The following is a 23,258-nucleotide window of genomic DNA, read 5'->3' as shown; positions in this document are numbered from 1 at the left end:
TTAAAGGTACTACTTGATATGGGATATGTCCCACCCAGACCACACAGTGTCTATGTAAAAGCAACTTCAGCAGGTAGGAGTATCTTCTAGGTTGAGTAAGTTAAGCTACTGAAATTAGCATACAACACCTAAAACACATCATCACCCATCATCCATGAAATGTTCTGGGCTACTGGGTTCCTGCCGAAGACAAACACAGTTTAATACCTGGTGGTGCACCCTGATACCTTTTCTCTATCATTGTCTATCTTAGACTCAGGTTAAGGACTAAGGCTAAGCAATGTGTTTGGCTCACTGGTACAGTACCTCGTGGATGGTGGGAGGCATGACATGAAGGCAAGAGCCTGGCAGTCAGAAATCTTAGGTTCAAATTCTGACTCTGACTCAAAATTTGTGAGTTTTAATGAAGAAGTCACAAGTAACTTCTTTGACCCCAAGCCTCTACATGGAGAACGGAGACAGCCCACCCTCCCAGAATGAGCACGGGGAAGGATGAGGTAACAGGTGTGACAGTACTGGCAGAATGGTATCCAACAGACACTGAATAAATGTTAAATGAATCTTAAAGTTACCTGGGCTCTACCCTAGAGGAGAACCAATAGACTCTGCAGCAAACAAAAAGCAAGGTGAGCAACAGACACTGGCAGCTGCCTCGAACAGTATAAATAATCCAGCATGACTGAAGCTCAGGGATGCTCAAACTGATTTAACATCATGCCACAGACACAAATGCTATTTCTCACTCACCACACATATACAATCTGTCCAATACCACAGTGACATGTACCTTGAAATTCCCAGATTAAACAGAAGTGAGAAGGGAGCTACAGGCACTCCTCTAGATCCTAAGGGCAGAATCTGGCTCTCACTAGGAACCACTCTAAGTACTTTATGCACACATGGGATCTGGTTTGCTCAACACAAGAGCTCTGGGGGTGGCCACTCTTTTATCCCCACTACAAAGGGCACAGAGATCACATAGCTAATGAGTGGCAGAGGTGGGTTCTGGCTCCAGACCTACATTCTCAGCCACTCTGCATCCCTGGGAGAAATCACAGTGCAAGTCCCACAGTTTCAAACATAGACTGGGATTTTAGACTTGACACAATCCCCACCTACTCGTATCCAAACAACACTAAAGTCTAAGCAAAACCATAATCATCATGGAGGCCAACCAATCTTCTACTTGCCAAAACACATTCCCCTATGATGATAAGATTATACCCATTTTACAGATACTAAGACTCAAAGAACACTTAATAAAAGACAGAGAACAAGAATTTCCTGACATCAAAACCAAATCTTTTCAGCTTCCTCTTAAAAAAGGGAAAATTGAAAATTAAACCCACACTTTGAACATGTCTTGAATTTAAAATATTGACAAGTAAGTTGGCAGTGTGTGTCAAAAGTTTAAACACAGATAGCCAGTGACCTACCAACCCCTCGTTCAGTATTTCTCTTACAGAAATACTAATGCAAGAAAACAGAGATATCTGTACAAAGATGTTTATTACAGCAGTGTTTCTAAGAGCAGAAACTAAAAACAACCTGAACACCCATCCAGTGAGCTGTATTATGGTACAAATACAATGAGCAGCCATGTCAGTGGTTGGCATGATAAGGTAGATCTAGCTAGAGTGCCATGTGAAGCTACCTTGGATAGCCTAACAGGCAAAAAGCAAGTGACAGAGGGTGTGCAGTATGATCCTATTCTTATTTAAAAATAAACTCTCTTGGTCAACCTAGAAGAAATGGACAACATTCCAGAAAAATACAATTTTCCAAGACTGACCAAGGAAGAAACAGAAAACCTGAACAGACTAATTACCAGCAATGAAATCAAATTGATAATCAAAAAACTACCTAAAAACAAACAAAACTCTATGGCTTCACAGCTGAATTCTACCAAACATTTAAAGAAGAGCTAATACCTACTCTCCTTAAAGTTTTCCAAAAAGTAGAAGAGGAGGGAATACTTCCAAAACTCATTCTATGGGGCCAGCATCACTCTAAAACCAAAGCCAGAGAAAGACACCACAAAAAAGAAAATTACAGAACAATATCCCTGATGAACATGAATGCAGAAGTACTCAACAAAAATTGGCAAACCAAATTCAAACATACATCAAAAAGATCATCCATCATGACCAGATGGGATTTATTCCAGGGATACAAGGATGGTACAATATGTATAAATCCATCAATATACAACTCACATTAACAAAAAGGATAAAAATTACATAATAATTTCAATAGATGCTGAAAAACATTTGACAAAATTCGACATCCATTCATGATAAAAACTCTTTTAACAAAATGGGTATGAAGGGTAGTACATACTACAACATAATAAAGGCCATATATAACAAACCCACGGCCAACATCATACTTAATAGCGAAAAGTTGAAAGTGTATCCTCTAAGATCAAGAACAAGACAAGGATGTCGACTCTCACCACTTTTATTCAATAGAGTCCTGGAGGTCCTAGCCACAGCAATCAGATAACACAAAGAGATAAATGGCATCCAAATTGGTAAGGAAGAAATTAAACTATCACTATTTGCAGATAACATGATATTATACATAGAAAACCCTAAAGACTCCACCAAAAAACTATTAGAAATAAAAACTGAATTCAGTGAAGTTGCAGGATATAAAATTAATACACAAAAATCTGTCACATTCCTATACAATAGCAATGAACTAGCAGAAAGAGAAACCAAGAAAACAACTCCATTTACAATTGCATCAAAAAGAATAAAATACCTAGGAATAAACCTAACCCAGAAGGTAAAAGACCTTTACTCTGAAAATTATAAGACACTCATGAGAGAAATTAAAGAAGACACCAAAAAATGGAAATCTATCCCATGCTCATGGATAGGAAGAATTAATATTATCAAAATGGCTACTGTGCCCAAAGCAATTTACAGATTCAATGCAATCCCTATCAAAATACCAACAGCATTCTTCAATGAGCTAGAACAAATAGTTCTAAAATTCAAATGGAACCACAAAAGACCCTGAATAGGCAAAGCAATCCTGAGAAGGAAGAACAAAGCTGGGGGATTACGCTCCCCAACTTCAAGCTCTACTACAAAGCTACAGTAATCAAAACAATTTGGTACTGGCACAAGAACAGACCCATAGACCAATGGAACAGACTAGAGTCCAGATATAAACCCAAACATATATGGCCAACTAATATGATAAAGAAGCCATGGATATAACAACGGGGAAATGACAGCCTCTTCAACAACTAGTGTTGGCAAAACTGGACAGCTACATGTAAGAGAATGAAACTGGATTACTGTCTAACTTCATACACAAAAGTAAACTCGAAATGGATCAAAGACATGAATGTAAGTCATGAAGCCATAAAACTCTTAGAAGAAAACTCAGGCAAAAGTCTTTTGAATACAAATATGAGCAATTTTTTCCTGGACACATCTCCTTGGGCAAGGGAAACAAAACAAAAAATGAACAAGTGGGACTACATCAAACTAAAAAGCTTCTGTACAGCAAAGGACACCATCAGAACAAAAAGGCATCCCACAGTTATCAGAGAATATATTTGTAAATGGCTCATCTGGAAAAGGGTTACCATCCAAAATAAATAAAGAACTCTTATGCCTCAACACCCAAAAAAACCCAAATAACCTGATTAAATATTGGGTGGAGGACATGAACAAACACTTCTCTAAAGAAGAAATACAAATGGCCAACAAGCACATGAAAAGATGTCCCAAATTGCTCATCAGGGAAATGCATATTAAAACCACAATGAAATATCACCTCACACCAGTTAGGATGGCTACTATCCAAAAGACAAGAAATAACAAATGTTGGTGAGGATGTGGAGAAGTGGTAACCTTCCTACACTACTGGTGGTAATGTAAACTGGTGCAACTGTTGTGGAAAGCAATATGGAGGTTCCTCAAAAAACTAAAAACAGAAAAACGATTTGACCCAGTAATTCTACTAAGAATTTACCTGTTGAAAACAAAATCCCTGATTCGAAAAGATATATGCACCCCTATGTTTACTGCTGCACTATTTGTAACTGTCAAGATATGGAAGCAACCTAAGCATCCATCAATAGATGAATGGATAAAGATGTGTTATATATACACAATGGAATATTATTCAGCCATAAAAAAGAAAAGAAATCCTGCCATTTTCAACAACATGGATGGATCTAAAGGGTATTATGCTCAGTGAAATAAGCCAGGCAGAGAAAGACAAATACCATACAATTTCACTTATTTGTGGAGTATAAAAACAAAGCAAAAACTGAAGGAACAAAACAGCAGCAGACTCACAGAACCCAAGAATAGACTAACAGTTACCAAAGGGAAAGGGACTGAAGAAGGTGGGTGGGAAGGGAGGAATAAGGGGATTAAGGGGCATTATGATTAGACACATAATATAGAGGGGCACAGGGAAGGCAGTATAGCACAGAGAAGACAAGTAGTGACTCTATAACATCTTACTATGCTGATGAAGAGTGACTGTAATGGGGTATGTGGTGGGGACTTGATAATAGGGGGAATGTAGTAACCACAATGTTGCTCATGTGAAACCTGAACATAAGACTGTACATCAATCATACCATAATAAAAAAAATTATGGCAAAAACAAACAAAGCAAAACAGGAAGAACAGATTAGCAGCAGACTCACAGACACTGAGAAGGGACTAGTGGTTACCAAGGGGGAGGCAGGGTTGGGGTGGGTAGGGAAGGAGGGGTAAGGGGAATAGAGGGGCACAATAATTCACAATCACAATATAAGCTGGTCATGGGGATGGTAGTACAGCATGGAGAACGTAGTCAATGATTCTGTAACATCTTACTACGTTGATAGTAACTGCACTAGAGGGGTGAGGATTTAATAATATGGTAACTGTTGGAAGTACTGTGCTGTATATTTGAAAACAACATAAGATTATATATCAATTATACTTTAATAAAAATAAATAAACTCTCCATGTGATACATATGTTGTGGAGATACATGAAAAAGGCATGGAAGGATACAGAAGCTTCCTTGAGAAATTTGGGGGGCAGGAGGGGTTGTCTCTCATGTTGTACTTTATAGAAGTCTGGATTTGTTTCATGTTAATTACTTTTGAAATAACAATATATAATTCTGAAATAAAAAGCATTGGGAGGTTAATTTTTGAAACACCCTTAAAACAAAACATAAACTTCCTTCTCCCACTTACAAGCCTGTGAGTTCCTAGAAGGCTAGCACTGCCACAAAACCCTCTCTTAAAAGCTTTCAGGAGGCTAAAACACATCACTCACTTCAGAGGTTTTTAAGGCTAGCAAGCCTCTTTCTGACTATGCCATAAATGACGTAACTGTCAAAACAAAGGCTTTATAATCAAGATCATAAAAAGGAAACATGTAAAATACTTAGGTAAAAATGACTAAAGCTGCTTAGTTTTACTATATTTTATTCAAAATTGGCCCAACTTCCTATTTAAGAAAGATAAAAGTCCAGTGTCCAAATGTAAATACCTATCATACACTGAAAAAGGATCTGTAAATCTGTGCTGTGACCCATATTTGGCACATTTAAATCATATACAAATTGGACACAAATGGTCACCCTTGGTACAGAACAACAGTTCGAAGGTAGCACAGCAATTCAGCCATGATGTCCTCATGAAATGCTCAAACTGAACTGTAATCTTCTGAAGTTACACACACAATACACCTTTTCACAGGTCATTTTATTCTCTCCTGTGGGTGTCAACAGTACTCACAGATTGTAATTTGAAATATTCAGAAAGCATATACCTGAATATTGTCACATTTCTTTACATCACAATTCAATAACTATTAAACAGTTATGTCTACTAAATACAGTGAACAAAATGGTATAAAGGTTTATACCATTCCCTTGTAAACAAGGCTTTTGTGCACAATAGTAACAAATGGAATTAATGCATACATACCACAATATCGTTGAGGAAAGACCTTCTCTTTAAATAAACTCATCTGTTTTATAAATAAACTCTGATTTTTTAGTACACATTTACAGACCTGATTAATAAAAAGAAACAAGACATCTATTTTCCTTTAAAAAGAAAATGTTGAGAAATGGACCACTATGGAAGAACTTGTAGGAAAAGGTGTTAGAAGCAAGCAAAGGATAATAGAGAGTTAAAAGTACTGTCATACTGCAACCTATTTCTGTTAGCATACACCAACACAAGGACAAGATTGTCTGAGGAGGAGCTCATTTTTACTTGAATTCCAGCAAGTTGCAGTCAATCTTGTAGTACACATAAGGGTAGTATTCCTGTTGACTCAGGTTTAAGCCTGGAATATCCATAGGAGCCTATGGAAAAATCAATTATTCAATTAAGTACTTACAGAAATAAAGAACTAAAGTATTACCACTTACCTTCTTATTGAACACCTACTCTGGGCTAAGATTATGCATTTATGCTAACTTAATCTGAGTTAGGCATTACCACCTCCATTTTGCGAATGCACAAAACAGTCTCAGAAAGGATGAACTGCCCTAGGAAACACAGGGACTAGTAAAGCCAGATTCAAGCACTCTGACTCCAAAGCCTGGATGTGTTTTATAATGACCTTACCATCCTTTTTTATGTATACTATACAAAATGACTTTTGAAATCTCAGGCTTATGATACTGAGTTTATGGCACATGTGTTTTATAAAATGCTAGATAAAAATGAACCAAGTATGATTTTATGATATCACTTATTATATATGCATGTTATAAGAATTTACTACTATGAAATTATGTATCAACTGACAATCACATAAAATGTAGAAAGTCATTTCCTACATTTTCTTCTATCAAGAAAAACTTATTTTTCATGTGTTCTAACAATGCATATGTGAGATACTACCATCCTAAGGAGGAAAAAAATAAGCAAGATATTTTAAATAAAAAATATAAAAGCCCAGTACACTTTTAAACAACAATAACAACAAAAAACACACACACGTGTTTAAAAGAGGATATAAACATATACCATTTTAGAAAAATGGTAATTTCCTTTAAAATGCTCATCTATTGAGTCCACTATGTCTACCAAATAAAGTAAAATAACTACTTATTTTCTTCCTTTTGGAAATTTGTATTTTTGTAAACAACTAGAATCACTGAGTATTTCTGTATTTCTGCAGTTATAACATATCTACAGCTAGATAATGACTGGCTTTTAGAAATAAAAAGAAGCAAAACACTTCTCTAACTAGTATAAACCAGGGTCAACAAAGTAAATTACTTGCTATGTTTATCCAACAAATTAATTGAGAACTTCAAAGAAATTTAAAAAGATTAAATAATACATTTACTATCCCTCTTCTATATTCTTTCAGTAAGTTTTTCTGAAATTCTTTCCAGTTCCTACTCTACCAGGCTACCTAGGAAGTACTCACATCAATAATTGCTGCTGCACTACTGTCTAGATGTTTATACAATTCATATAATACTTCTCTTAGTTTCTTCATTGTTTTCTTATTGGGCTGAAGTAGCATTGCTTGGAAGTTCACGGGCAAGCCATACCTTGTAAGGAAGCAGACATACAGTATGTTAGTATCTAACACAAGAAAACATACAAAGATACTTCTTTTTAAAGCAAATAGTCTGATACTCTTCTTTAATTATAGGCCGTTAAAATGAGGAACCCTCTCCCTGTTAACTGTAATTAAGTTCCTCATTTTAACGGCCACTTTTACAAGCTTAACTAATATGCCCAGAAACTCAATCTCTGGTCAATATGAACAATGATTTCAAATAAATCATCAGTATACTCTGTACCAAATTACATGTAAAATATTTGAAACACCTTCTCAACAAACACTGACTAATATTTTATAATCTATTTTTAACCTAATCACATAAGAAAACAAGCAGAGTACAGTAGTATGGACCTCTTTTTCCAAACCTGTTATAAAGGAACAAGACTAATCGGCACATAATAAATGGAATCATACTGACAGTCTCTCCCTCATGATTGGCCCCTCCATTTCTCTAAATCGATTTCCTATTACTGGACTGTGTGTTAAAATACACAGGTTCCAAAGTAAAGGGATCTATGAATTCTTTAGTTTCAAGTTTCTTAACTTTCTTTACCTTAAAACAGACTCAACAAAAACCCTCAAGGCTTTCACATGAATCCACGCAATAAAGGCCTCACTAAAATTCACTTTCAGCCACCGTACAAGTGGTCCCTATAAAAAGGAAAAAAAATTTATCACCACAATTTGGTCTTGAAATGGCATTTTAGAAATTAATAAACCAAATATTTTTAAAGGAATGACTATCCAGTAAGAATCTATAGCAGAATTAACATTACAACTCACTTTTAAAATGTTTCATTATTCTATCTTAAACATCTTATCTTTAATTTGATTAAAAGGTTAGCCACTACTCTGTAACCTCAGTAGACACTAAAATTCACTGAACCTATTCACTAAATAGAAAATGGCATATATTTTAATGAAAGAAGTTTAAACTGACAGAGAATAGAGGGGGCCTAGGTTTGAAAACCAAAATAGAAAAATCTGAATTGACTATGCAATACTCTAAAGCATTTCATACATTTAAAATAGAATTCACCTTAACAAACAACTTCTCTGGAACAAAGATAGTCACACAGTAAATCATTTAATATCTCTAGGTCTTAGTTTTCTCATCTGTAAGATCAGGTGGCTTACCTAGATCCCTAAAACCTCTTCATGTTATAAATTTTTAATGATTCTACTACAGAGTATAAATTCTTTTTGAACTTAAAATATTCAGTGTAATTTCCAGTACTAAACAAAAATACCTCTTTAAAGAAAAAGAGTTCAAGTAACTAATATTGCCTCTCCATATGTAAAAGACATACATGTTCAGTTCATAGTTATTTAGTAATATGATTAAGCTTATTTGGATGTATCAACTAATTAATTTCAGCAAAAAGGGTAACAAAGTAAAGCAAAAATCTCTGGTTAAAAAAATCTGTTCTCTGGATTAGTTTTCTCCCAAATTGGGATGATATGGTTTACAAACTACTTAGAAATAATTTTAATAAGATTTGCCCTATATTTCCTCTTGCATTTCAAGAGAAATACATTTTCATTCATGTTTCCCCTTCCATACATACTTCTAGTCTTTCCAGTAATCCTGCACTTAAAGATGGCAAGAAAGTTGATACCATCTTTTATTTCTACAATTCCATCCCTGTTCCCCATCTTGTCTAGAATGTTCTAACACTGCAATGGCTTAAATACAAATAGCTTCAGTAAAAGATTGTGGCATTAAAAAAATTTGCCTCAAGAAAATGAAAATTCTTACTGAAATAGAGAACTACTACTTAACTAATAAAATAACCTCTAGCTATAAGGGCATAATCAAAGCACTGCATTTAAAATTAATTTTTGATATGTATTTAGATGGAGTAATTAATTTTAAAGCCATGTATTTTAACTACTCACATATCTAAGCTTATTTAGAGAAAATTCATTTTTATTATTTAATAGAAAAAGTAACTAAAATCCAATGTCCTAAAAGCAAAATCAGAGGTTTGCTTTTAAATCAAAGAAAAGCAACACCACTTTTTCTTATGCTTAACACTGATAATACTAAATATTAGGAACACATACAAATTGCTTTTTCTTGTCAGTAGAAAGCCTGTTCATTTCTTCTTTATCTGCTTTCATCTCCTCTTCATTATACTGAAAGTCACGAACGATGAATCTGAATTTGGGGGAAAAAAAAAACTGTCCACACCATATACAGGGGATCTAATGAACTAAAAAACAAAAAACAATCATCTTACTTGTTTTTCCTGGCTTTGTGTCTGAAGTCATCAACTGCCTTCTTGAACAAGGTGACACTACAAAGGTAACTGTCTTGGTCCTCTGAGAGAACACTATGGGAAAAAGATAAAGTCCATGTAAAGCTTTACATTTACTGCTCTCTTTCATATCAAGGGTAGAATTCAGAGACATAGGAGAGGGAGGAACGGGTAAAACAGTAGGGTATGGCAGCCCTTCCCAAAACACTTCAATTGCCTCAAACACTGCAGACATTCAGTGTTTATAATGTTTTTCTTTACAGTGCTTTAACAGCCCTGTATTACAGTTCCTTCTTACTAACCCAACAAAATTAAACATTAACTCAAGTAAAGCATCTGAACCCTCAGAACCATGCTTTTCAATTTGTATCAGTGCCAGGCTGGTGAGGCAAAACTGCCTAACAGCCAGTCTTTCCAGAGTCTCCTTGCTTTCTCGCTAAACATCCTCTTCTCTTCTGCAAACCAAACTCTCTCTTCCTCTTTCCAGCCAGCCCAGACCTACCGAGGCCTGGCCCACCTCTCTACATTGCCAAACCTCCTACCTCAGATCTTTCCTTTTCTCCCATCACACAAAAATAAAAAATTGACAATTGCAACGGTCTAAAGGAATCTCTGGGCTTCCTTTTAGGCTTTAGAAAATCCCAGCAAGGTCAGAACTTCTCTCTAGTCACAGCTCTATGGACATCATTGGAAAGATCTTTCCACACCCCACTATCAGGAAGTTTAACTGTCACATAAATTTGTAATGCCCTGGGTAAAAGTCTACTGCTTGGCAAGGCATACTGTACATTTCAGTACAGCATTATCCTAATTTGACTTATAAAAATTACTATGACTACTTATGTAGAGAATCCCATATGCAAGGTTCAGGATGCTACACACTGGATCGTTTCATCCTGGGGCAGTATAACAGCACTCAGGGGCTCTTCCTTTCTGTCTTTCCTGTATCAGGGTTTTGTTTTTGTTTTTGTTTTTAGTTTTAGTTCTTATTTACAATGTGGCACTTCTGAAATCAGAAAAGGTAAGTTTAACAAGCCTGAGGGAGTGTAATTCAAAGATACTTTACTGAATTAGGAAAAAAAGAAAAGGAAGCTTAGTTTTTTCAGAAAACCTAAGAAATGCCTCGTTAGCCAAGATAAATTCAGGAGGCAACTCCAGTGCTGAGTGGCAGAATGGCTTCAAGCACTGAAGCCCCCTGGCTCTTGGTCAGCCAGCCAGCAGGGGCTCCCTGCCCAGCAGTGTGACCAGCAGCGCCTCTGAGAGCACCGCCCCCTACAATCACGGACACAGAAGAGACTCAGCAACTCTGGATTCAGACAGCTGAACCTCCTTGTAAATGGTGCCCTTTCACAACTATTCCCTTAGTTTCTGCTCCTGGTGCCTGTCAAGACAGCTACCAACCAAGTACACAGAACTCAACAAAAACCTTCAATGATCTTTTGGTTTGCTAGGACTGACTCAGGGATGTGCTGACCGACTGAGATAAAACAAATCCAAATCCAACTTGACTGGCTATTCCAGACCCATCACAGTAATCGACGACTATCATACTAATCTTTTAAACTTTGCTGTTCTGAAAGCCATTTCAAAAGCATTTGATGTTTGACATGATGGCTCTGCGTCAACAAGCAAGGTGTCTACTATGCAGGCTCTTATCATGGAGAGACCTGGGTCATGGCAAAGTTATTTGGCTTTACTCAGAATTGAAAGAAGCCAAGATAAAAATTCAGTCTTGTTTTATGACTAATTCGTACTGCACTGTCATATTAAGAAAAAATAAATAAAGGGCATTTCTCTTTCTGTCTCCTAGGGGAGGTTTTTCTTAAAACTTCATAAAAATAAACTATGAAAAAAGAACCAAATAAAATGAAATAAACCATGAGTCCTTAGTAAACACACTTCCTGTCATTCAGCATGTACCGAGCCTCTTTAAATGTGACCAGCTCTTGCCAGCTGTTAGGAATAAAGCTAATGAGACATGGCTTCCTCACCTCAAGGCACGGGTCTAATAGGGGAAACAGATACAAATAGATAAGTACAACACAGAGCTGTGTTGTAATACAAGATATATGTGATATGTTGGGGCATAGAAGGGAATGAATAACTATCTGAGGGGACACAGAGTTTCACAAAAGCAGTGATACCGAGTGGAAGCAAATGAAAGCTCTGAAGTGAAGAAAAAGGTAAGAAAGTACCATCATTTCAAGATTAAACATGGACTTGAACCTTCCCTAGATATGATGCTGGCCAGGAATTGTGCCTGAAAGGGGGCTTAGTTTAGATTACACCCAACTTGCAAAAGTTCTATTAGGTTCAAATAAATGACCCAAACTCACTCTTTTCATTCAGTTCTACTGTTATGTAGATGAAGTAACACTATCTTCTCTAGGTGTAACCAATGAGCTTGGGGTACTGTTCCCAACAACAGAGAAAAGGCAGAAAGTTAAACAGTGATCTGACCCCATCAGACTGTCTTAATGAGCAAAAGTAGGCAGACAGAAATGGAAGTGGTAATTCTGACAGTACAAATGAAAGCACCTCTCTCTGGACAGTTTTCCCAGCAAAAAGAAGCAGGACAGTAGCCTGTTCTCCACTTCTTTGGCCATAACTCTGACATAGCTTTTTAAATACATCCCCAGACTTTCCCACACAATAATGGCAGCATTTCAAATCATCGAATATTTTAAGACTGATGTAGAGAATTTCACAAATAGCTAGATTTCGTGTATTTTTTAGGTGAAATTATTTCTTTTAGGTTTGAAGATGCTATTTTTTAGTCTAATTTCTCTCAAAATCTCCCTTTCATTTTCACTGCTCTCAAGAGTAATGCTGACTCTTTTACTACACTGATGGACAGTGCCTGCACTGGGCTATGGGTGGGGACTTGATAATATGGGTAAATGTAGTAACCACATTTTTTTTTCATGTGAAACCTTCATAAGAGTGTATATCAATAATAACTTAATTTTAAAAAAAGTAATGCTGACTCAAGTATCATGGCAAAAAGCAACAAGGAAAGTGTTATATTTATAACTGACTTAAAAAGCACTCAGAACAATGACTGGCACATAGTAATTACTCAGGTTTTTATAGGCAAAAAATCCAGCATCAAGTCATAGATATCTTCCCTCAACAGTGGACAGAATTCCAAACTAACCCCTCACAGCGTATCTGCCCCACATGAACCAGCCATCCTCTTCTCAGTGCTGGTTGAGCGACTGCTCTGTTCTCAATGACTAAATTCAAAGAGCTACTATTTCAAGTCAATGATTCCAAGAGTCTTTTGAACTGAGAAACAAATAGAAGAGATGTTTTCACTGGGTAAGCAAGAGCTGGGAACTCTCAATTGGCCAGTGAGCAATTACAGGACATTCAGAAGACAGAAATTACCTACACGAAACTAACTGCCTGACATTTTTCCCTTTACACTAAAAAGTGATTTTCAAAAGATGTCAATTCTCTGAAGTAATATTTTTAAAGTCCTTCTTTCAGAGTAAATCTGGGCCTACTCAACTAGCTTACATGCCACTCCCCTAGCACTCCGGCTTGGCACATGTACAACTTGGTGCGACACTGTGTGCCCTGGGTCCATACCTGCCTCCTGCGCATGCCGCTCACACAGAGTCAAACCCTATAGCTTTAACACAGAGCACAAAGGTATTTGAAGGTGTTATCTGTCAGGACCAAAAGCTTCAATGGAAAACTAGTATCAAGACATGACCTTAGCCTTCAGTTTACCATGTGAAGGGCTAATATAAGTAGAAGGTATCCCCACTAAGTAGGGAAAAATAAAATTATAATGAGTTCATGTCTATGGTTTAATTCTCAAAAACTCACCATTTGTGAAACTACAATAATTGTATTACCCTATATATTTTATGTATCTTGGCAATCCTTAATAACCTTAAATAACTTCATATTGTGTACAGGGAAGCTGCTATGTTCATTTTACAGACAAAGAATATGAGGCCCAGAGAAGTTAAAAGACTTACCCCAGGTCACACAGCAAGCTGGTAGCAGAACCAGCAATAGAACTCAGATTGGGTCCAGGACTCTTTCCATTATACTAAGCTACCTCCCATATGACACAATGAAACTGGAAAAGAAAATATTTCATGGGCCTGGCCTTACGAATACCACTTCTTCACTATCTCCTACATCTTTCCTTCATCACGCTGCCACCTCTTGAGGCATTTATATACAAAAGAATCCTTGGGGAGTGCATATACACTGTATTTAATATTTTCTCAGAGAACGTCTTATGTGGAATAGCAGATAACAGAAAAAAATGACATGGTATAATGTCAAAAGGGTACAGGACCTGGAGTTAGAGGACCTGAGTTTTGGTCCTAACTTTGCCTCTGGACACTATACATGCCTTAGGCAACTAAACTCTTCTGGATTTTTATTTTCTCATCTACAAGAGTTAACTGCCCAAACTACTCACAGAATTGTTATAACTGTCAAATCACACAATGTTTGTTAATCAAAAATTTTTAAATGCTTGATAAGTTCTTTTAAGTAAAGTATAAATTAGGTAGAATTTATACTCACTGGAAAGTGATAATGAATATTTGGAGATTAACAAAGTACTCTAGCAGCCATTTTGATACACTCCCTTTGCAAGATCAATGAGGAATTACAGACACAGTAGGTATACAGTAAGTACTGAATGAAGAATTTTCAGAAGGCAGCACAATGCAGCAGGAAAAGTACCACCCCAGAGACCTGGATTCTAATTCTAGTCCTGCCACTAATGAGATGTGTGACTCTGGGCAAACCACTTCAACTCTGTAGCCTCAGACTTGTACATCTCTAAACCTAAGTGGGTCAATCAGACTGTGCAAAGCTCCTTCCAGGTCTAAAATTATGATAACTAGAGTTAATATAATTCATATATTTGTAAGGTGAAAAAGATGGTTCTGAAACTGTCAATTTACTACAAAGGTAAGGAAACAAAATATTCCCTAACCCAACATTTAAACTCTAAAAGGAATTCTGGGTAAGAAATGGGTTTTACAAAGATGACTACTTACTTGCTAGACCTTGGAACTACCATTTCAGCTAGTGTTTCATACTGCTTGATCCAGTCGTTGTGGTTTAACCTGCAGAAAAGGTACAATAAGTACAAGTGAAAAAAAACAAGTCCTACTTCCTGCCCTATCCAGAAACAGAAAAAATTATGGGACAAATGTGAAATTTGAATACAGTAAGTATACCTCAAGTCTCCTCAACAAAAAAATCTAAGTTTCCTACTGAGAATGAATTTCAAATATACTGAGTGGTGAAGCAGGAAATACAGTGCACCCCCGCTTATAGCCAGTAGCTATTGCAAAACAGCCACATCCTAGAACTAGGTTTGAAAAGGAAGTAAAGCCAAGTGCAGATTCCAAATCCCTTTCAAACTTTACGGTTGATTTATATTACCTCATTAAAAATCAATTAACTAAAAGGCCATGCTGAAAGCACCATCACTTCTGTTCAGTGGCTGTTGTAAAGGACAGGATAAAACCATATTTCCTGGGAGCACAGAGTACCAGGAAGCATGAATAAATAACGTGAGGTAAACTATGTTGCCACAGAACATTGTGCAACAACCTTCTCTAGAGACCAGTGGCTTGTGGGGATGTGGGGACAGACCATTATCTTAAATAAAGAAATTTAAAATAATATAATGAATAAAGAATAAAAATAAAAGGGGGCCAGTAGAGTGAATAATTCATTACATAGGGTACCCTACAACCTATGCTTTAATTACAGTGAATAGAACACTATGAAAACATCTGGTTTTAAACGCAAATTATAAATAAAGGTTGAATGAGACAAATCCTTTATCTGGGCAAAGGTTATTTTCCTACATAGTACAAAAACACAGACACACATAAATTTATTAAAAATAACCAGCGTTCTAGTATTCTGTGGTAAGGGGGAAAAAGCAGAAGTCAGATAATATTGCAACCACTGTAAATTCAATGGAGGTGCTTTCCCATCCCTTTCCAGGCGGCATCATTTTCCAGTATTTCTGGTTTCCTAACCAGATAAAAATGGAGAGTACAGCAAAGGAGGACTTCATGCAGTTTTGCTGTAAAGAGTCCCCAAATCTTCCACCTCAGTTTGGATTACCCAAAGATTCCCTGATGGTGAAACCTCAGTGTAGGTCAGAAGTGAACCACCAACAGTATTCACACACAGAGTTCTCCTCTTCCTACAAGTGTCCAAAGATTTAATTTCACCAAAATTAACTATGATCAAATGTTAATTAACACATGAAGGACAAATCTAAGAGATTTCAAAGGGTTATCTAACCCAAACTATGCCCATAGCCACAGCTGTTTTTCTCAATAAAATTTTACTGAGAATATTGTGTATGGCTGCTTTCAGGGACAACCACAAAGCCCTGCAGCAGAGCTCCGTAGATGTAACAGAGAATGTACTGCTCGCAAAGTGTAACATACCTAATACCTGGTCCTTTATAGAAAAAATTTGCTAATCCCTGATATAATCCATCCTTTGCTTCTTAAAACAGCTTAATTCATCCTGACCACTCACAAGGATTTTTTAAAAACACACAGAGCTTCCTATTTTGAAAAATCTAAAATTCTTATTTAAAAAAACCCAATAATTTAGCACATTTAATTTTTTAATGGAGCCAACTCTACCACGGTACCAAATTTGATTTAGAATCTCAAATTACAACTGATATCTTCATTACCAGGTTATGAACTAAATTCCCCTATATGTGCCACATGAGTACATGTTGGTTAACAGAATGAGTGACAAGGTGATATTCCTTTATACTTGGGTTCTATGGAAAACTTCAAATTACAATACCAGATACTAATATTTTTCTTGTGGACAAATAAGTAAAAACCTTCTATAATAAAGAGACATACTTGGGAACTACAACCAGTAATGTGATGAGATACTCTGAGTCAAGAACAAAGTCATCCTTCTTCACAATTTCTGCTAGACTTCTAGTTAGCAAACTTCCTCTGATGAATGAGAAAAAAAATCATTAGGCTGATAATTATGTAATTCCATAATAACACAAGTAAAGAAATACCAGGTTAATTATATTCACATATGCTATAAACACATCTCAAGAGAGGGATTAGTTAACTTTCACTTTATCAGAACTCAAAATTTAGCTGAGTATTTCCATCCCTGCAAACAAAGAAATGTCAACATATATCAAAATTTGCCTGTAATGTCTTTCTTTGTGTTTGCTTTAATTATTATAACTCAGCTCTTCTCTTGATTACATACACAGTATCTTGACTTGGAAAATGTTATTCAATAGATATCAATTAAAGTCTACTACATCTTAATTATGAAATTTTATCATCCAAGCACAAACTTTGATTTTCCTCCCTCTAGCTGGGTATCATTTGCTACCAGGCAATTTTGATCAGTTAACCAATAATCAACTCTTTCAAATCAGCCTTGAGTTGGTCTCCTCGTATGCTTCATAATGAAAATAACTTGCCTTTTTGTACCACTGACGGTATCTAACCAACTTTCCCTCTGGGATATGAATGTGTGACGTGAACAGTTAAGTGCTTAAAGCTATACTTGTAGAAGTCATAACAGAATGAGAGCAACAAAAATAACAGTGCTCTATTTTTAAAAAACCTAACGTAAAAAATAGAAACATGGAAAACATTAAAGAATTCAGTATTACATTATAAAAGGATTCTTCTATAGAATTATTTTAAGCAGCAAACAGTTGCTATGCAATTGGACTATGATTTTATTTAAAAACAATTTTAGGCAATTTTTCACAAAAAATCAAATAGATAAAGGGATAACCCAGGACCCAATTCACAAGTGCTGTATATGAAACAAGTATAATATATCAGCCTCACATCTGTTTGACCAGCCTGAATTAATGAACTTTTCTCTGTCAAGTGAAAAAAACATTTCAACCACATAAACTGGAATTTAGCAAAGTCTAATAATAGCTCATTTAGTGTATGAATGCTTCCCCAAGTCTTAATATTCACATATACTTAATATGCTTACGCATTCTTTCGTTCCAAATTCTGGAGATTGCCTTTCAGGTTATTATATGCAGATGCTCTAGATTTCAGGTCATTGTCAATCTGAGTCACTCCCTTTAAAAAAGAAAGAGAAATAGGCAAAATTTTCCTAAATCTGCCTCTACTAGCACAATTAAAGTAGCCGTACTTAAACATTCACTTTAAAAAACAAAACATAACTAATTCCTGATATAAGAATATTCTATTATTTTAAAAGCATGACTTTAAAAGATCAATTTTAAAAAAATCTACTTTGTTTTTAATAACCATAGTAATTTCCAAATGATCTCTTCCACTTAAGATGTTATATTTTTAAATTACTGTTATTATATTACTCCTTAATCCACATAAGTAGAATCTAGGCCACCAGGTGTAGAGATTTGCCAAAAAAAGGTTTTAATTCACAAGGTCGAATAATTGATTTCCAAAAGGACTAAGCTACATAGTTTTGTTCACAACACCACTATTTACACAAAATGTTTTTGTAACGAAATTAAAATTGTAGTTGAATATATTTGTAAATTTATAAAAGCTGATTTTTCAAAAAGATGACTGAAACTACTAACTACTTAAGGAGAAAACACAAAGCAGTACATTTAACATTTGGGTAACTAGTTTTCGTTTCAACTGCGCTCTACCATTATTAGCTTTGTGGCACTGGATAAATCACTTCACCTCTCTGAGCCTGCTTCAGGAGAAAGGCAACTAAATCTTTGATAAGGATAAAAAAGAAATAAGGCTCAGTCATAGTAAGAGCACCACTTTGTATTATTAAACTATTCATTTTCATTAATTATGATGACTCATTAAAATCCTTGATAGTCTATTCACTTACAATTAATTATAGAGTACACTGTAGAAATAAAGTCATCAGGCACCAAGGAAAGTCTGTCCAAGTAATTTAAAACATACTTCTCATTAGAGCTAGGTCATAACAAAGTTAGCAAACAATTAACAGGTCCTTATCTATTTGCTTCATTACGGTTTCAATTAAGACTTTTACATTTTGTCTCAAGCTCAAGGATTTCTCAATATAAAAGGACCTAGCTCTTAACTCGTCACATTCATGGATGGGCCTCAGGATCTGTGCATCCGTGTAACTGTACATAAAATCATGTGGTACATGAATATGGGCATTTTTCTAGATAGAGAATCTACCATCAGAAAACATCAGAGAACCCATAAAATTTAATGTCTAAATCCATACTGTACATAAACATACTCAAACGACCTGACTCCTAGATCTTCAATAGATTCCAATTTCCTATTATACATGATCTTAGTTACCTTTAAAACATATATAAATAATAATTTTAGAATTTCAAGTTTTCCTTACTTAAACATTATTGATGCAATAATTACCACATAAACATGTAAACTCTACAACATGGATAATCTATACATGAAAGTGTTGTACTTTTTAACATCTTCCTTTTTTAATAAAGTTGCAGTAAAGGTACCTCCCTTTTGTGTCAGTCACGTTTAAGTTACTTTGTCAAAACCTAGAGTATTTAATGGCTAAATACTTATAAAATAAATAAAGCTACTATAAATCAACATGTCCTACCTGTGTCATTTTTTTTATCTTACCTTGGCAATTATTTCAGAAATATTTTTCAGGGACTGCTTGATTGGATATTTAGCCATGTCCCACTGAAACCTTGTTATATAAGTAACCAAGTCAACTGAAATAAGGGAATAGATTAATTACTGAGAAGCAGCAGAATTTTTTATAGTTCACTATACAGTAACAGATTTTAATGCCGAAACTGGCACTGAGAATATGAGTAAAGATGTCATTTCTGAAGAGTCCTATTTAAATAAACGTGGAACTGTAGTAATATAAATTAATCAAAGTTTTTACCTTGTAATCTGATTGGATCTCTTCTCCTTACTTAAAATTTAGTATTTTTATTTTTAATAATATTTAAATGCTCCTTCTAATTTGATGACTTAACAAATGGAGTATGTACATATCCAATATATGCTTCAAATGCAGGAGAAAGAAACACAATTAAGAAACTATTTCTAAGTGTTTCCTCAAAATGTAGAATCTGACAAAGGTATGCTCTTTGCCAATTTAACTAAAGAAACTAAAAATGAACTTGTGTGTTAAAACCATGTCATGACTGTTTCTAGGAGTCTACTTCAACAATCTTCAGAACATGGGCCCTTTTACTTTCAAATGGAAAAATTAAAAATATAAGAGACAAAAAGACATCTAACAACTAATTCCTTGGAAGTTTAGTAATCAAAATGACTTTACATTTCAGATCTGATGGGATTAAGGTCAGGAAACCAAATGTCAGCTAGGGCTAACTAGAAAAATTAATTCGCATCAAAATCTCTTTCTCTCCTCAACTTCACCCTACATAATACCACCGAGTCAAAAACATAAGACGGTATTTCCAAAAGCACTTTTAGATGTAATGTTCCCTAGATTGTTAATCCCTATCCTACCTACTAGACTGACTACCTTAGTCATCAAATACCTAGAAGATCAGTAAAGCCACCCTAAATTAACATAAATTCTGTCTTTCTGTCCCAAACACAAATTAGCAGGAACAGCAAACAATTAGGTCAAGATCATGATTATAACAAAGAGGAAGAACCAATTACTGAATTTTTTTTTTTACTGATTCATTGAGCATGTTTTTCTGCAAGAGGAAGAAATGAAACTAGAAAACATTAGATTTAAAATACAGTGACTCTGTTGAGTTTAACGAAGAAGAGTTTAGCCAAACTACTCCATATTGCTGCCTCAATATCCATTTTGTATGGCCAAGTGGCCTGCAGGTGCCTAGAAACTGCACTAGCCCTACCCTTGATAACAGCCCTAGATAACAGCCTACAGAATGACAAGTAAATATAAATTCCTGATATAACTCCCCCAGATATGACCCCTGTGATAAGCACTCTTCCCCGGGACATTCCCCTTGTGTGCCCCTTAGATAAGATTCCCTCTAAGGATACCAAGATCCCACTCTTTTTGGTTTGAATTTACTGACCTGGACTTAGCCTGAGAACCCCAAAGCACTCCACCTGCAGACCATATTAAAGGCATGTGCCTCAGCTCCTGCCCTTTTACCTGCACCCTGCCTTGACCTCCCACATGCCCTGCCCACCTCCAGGACTGAGTAATAAATTTCTCTATTTCACTTTCCCTTGATTAAGATCTTTTGTTGAACCCTGGCTCACCATCCCTAGACAGACCTGGACTCTACTTAACAAATGCTAATTTAACAAAGTCACAACAGTGACCTTTGTTATAGCAGACAATACAGGACAGAATGAAAGAAAGGGTTATTTCTTATTATAATGACCCATCACTAAAGATCAGCCTACTTTAAAAGCAAATGCTAAAGTAACAGTACATAATAAAACAACAAATGCAAGTACAGAAGACAATAAAGTCAAAGCCATTATTACACAGAGCAACCTCTATAAATATTAGTTTCTAGCTACAGAGAGGTCGGTAGTACACCTTTCTAAGGAAATGCCATATTCAACTTTGATGGGGGGGAGGCATTATTCTGCAATAAAATAATTTATATTCTAAGGCTTTAGCAGTTGGGACACTATTAAACATAAAAAGCTAGAGAAGACAACAAATATTCAACTGGAACAATGCTGAGACACATTAACTTGGAAACACAATAGTAAATCTGAGTTAACAAATAGATCCTGGAAAGAACTAAGTAAGGTAAGTCTTCATAATATTGCTTTTTGAAGGACTTGACATCCATATAAGCTATATTATATATTATACATAAGATTGTCATACATGAAATTGCTTTTCAGAGGACAGGATGGAAATGGCAGTGTGATAATAATAATTCTATTTTATGGCTTTCCATTGTATTTAATATCCTTACCTACAGATTTTCTTTTTTCACTTTTTTTTGTAGTTAAGCCATCCACTTTATGAAAGTCAATATCAGATCATGAAACATGAGCTTACCTCCATTGGCCAACAGATTCTCCTGAACTTTATCTTTACTATCCTCCAGTACATCAGCCATATACTGAGCCACTTTCTTAACCACCCTTGGAAGGAAAGAAAAGTTAAGAATCATTCTCAGGGAAAATACCTAAATAAATACTACACAATGACTACATTACATAAATACATGAATTTAACTATATATGTTCCTATTACATACTTCTACTTAATACAGAACTAATGGGTCCCAACTTCTATGAATAATGTTTTAAGGATAAAATGGACCAAGATTTTGTTATATACAAACTCAAATGAGTAACTGTAGAGTTTTAAGGAGACTACGTACAATACATTATTAAGTCTGGAAAGAAAGAAATGGGAAGTTAGTAAGAAACAGGTTGTAAATAACCAGATCTTATATGCTGAGAAAATGGGCAAAAGATCTGACTACAAGGACTAAAAACAGGAGGAGGGAGGGAGCCAGCAGTCACTGATTATATGCTTACCCTTAGGACAAAAGGAATCTGACAGGCATCAGAACATAAGCAACAGTAATAATGAAGAATGAGGTCCTACATTATTTATTAACTATTTATTGAGCATCTAGGATTTGCAAGAAACAACTCTACACAGGAAACCATAGTGCCAAAACTATCAAGGCCCCTAGATATCCCTTGTCAATCCCCTCAACTTATGTAAGTAAAGGCACTGCGGTATAAAGAAAGAACATGATTTGGTCACAAGAAACAAAATCACAAAACCAGTTAACAGCAGGTCTGTGAATAGAAAATAGTGCCTCAATTTTGGAGTCCAGTGTTCCTTCCTCCATTCCATGTGTGCCTCTAGGCCCTCTGGTACAAAAGTATACAAGACAAAATCACTAGGTTCACATAGCTTAAAATTAAATTGGAAAGATACCAAGAACTACAAGTGACTAAATACAAAGCACTCTGTGAGATTACCTGGTTACAGAAAGAGACACAGGAAGGAAAAAGGGATCCCTTCCAACTACTAGAATCAAGAAAGTATAATGGCTCATCAGCAGGGCAATGAAGGATAGGAATGATTTTGAAAGGATGATTAGATGGGGAGAAAGTATATTCTTGCTACAGGGCATCATTGTACGAGTCATGATAAGGCAGCAGAAAAGCAACGGGCATTAGAGAACGATGAGGGGCCCAGACTGCCTGGAGCATGGTGCTGAGGAGCAGGGGAAGTTAGGCAAGGAAGGCAGGCTGGCACCAAGCTGCAGACAGATGCCACACTTTAGAGAAGGCACAACATGGTCGTCACAGGGCTTCAGACAATTACTGTGACTGATATGCTCAAGGGCAGGGAGGATAAACTGAATTATAAATTAAGACATTCTTGCAACATGAACTAGTAAGGGCCAGAAAAAGGGTACAGGAGGGCTAAATTTCAATGGCAATCCTAAGCTGTATGA

At 35.8% G+C, this 23,258-nt stretch overlaps 1 protein-coding gene across 2 annotated transcripts in view; it reads right to left on the bottom strand.

Annotated features, from left to right (window-relative positions):
• Positions 1 to 5,718: 5,718 nt before the first annotated feature.
• The window catches only part of ATP6V1C1 (ATPase H+ transporting V1 subunit C1), a 38,792-nt gene continuing 21,252 nt past the window's right edge, over positions 5,719 to 23,258 (bottom strand). For both annotated transcript variants that reach the window (XM_017664280.3, XM_017664286.3), the window contains 10 exons: positions 21,833 to 21,918; positions 19,462 to 19,556; positions 17,855 to 17,946; positions 16,726 to 16,824; positions 14,869 to 14,937; positions 9,815 to 9,907; positions 9,639 to 9,732; positions 8,125 to 8,222; positions 7,428 to 7,554; positions 5,719 to 6,348 (listed from right to left, as the gene is read on the bottom strand). In XM_017664280.3, the coding sequence (XP_017519769.1) occupies positions 6,253 to 6,348; positions 7,428 to 7,554; positions 8,125 to 8,222; positions 9,639 to 9,732; positions 9,815 to 9,907; positions 14,869 to 14,937; positions 16,726 to 16,824; positions 17,855 to 17,946; positions 19,462 to 19,556; positions 21,833 to 21,918 (949 nt within the window). In that variant the 3' untranslated portion in view covers positions 5,719 to 6,252. The remainder of the gene's footprint in view (positions 6,349 to 7,427; positions 7,555 to 8,124; positions 8,223 to 9,638; positions 9,733 to 9,814; positions 9,908 to 14,868; positions 14,938 to 16,725; positions 16,825 to 17,854; positions 17,947 to 19,461; positions 19,557 to 21,832; positions 21,919 to 23,258) is intronic.

This window comes from Manis javanica, chromosome 2, assembly GCF_040802235.1.
Source record: "Manis javanica isolate MJ-LG chromosome 2, MJ_LKY, whole genome shotgun sequence".
Taxonomy (NCBI): domain Eukaryota; kingdom Metazoa; phylum Chordata; class Mammalia; order Pholidota; family Manidae; genus Manis; species Manis javanica.
This window is presented reverse-complemented; position numbering and strand designations above follow the sequence as displayed.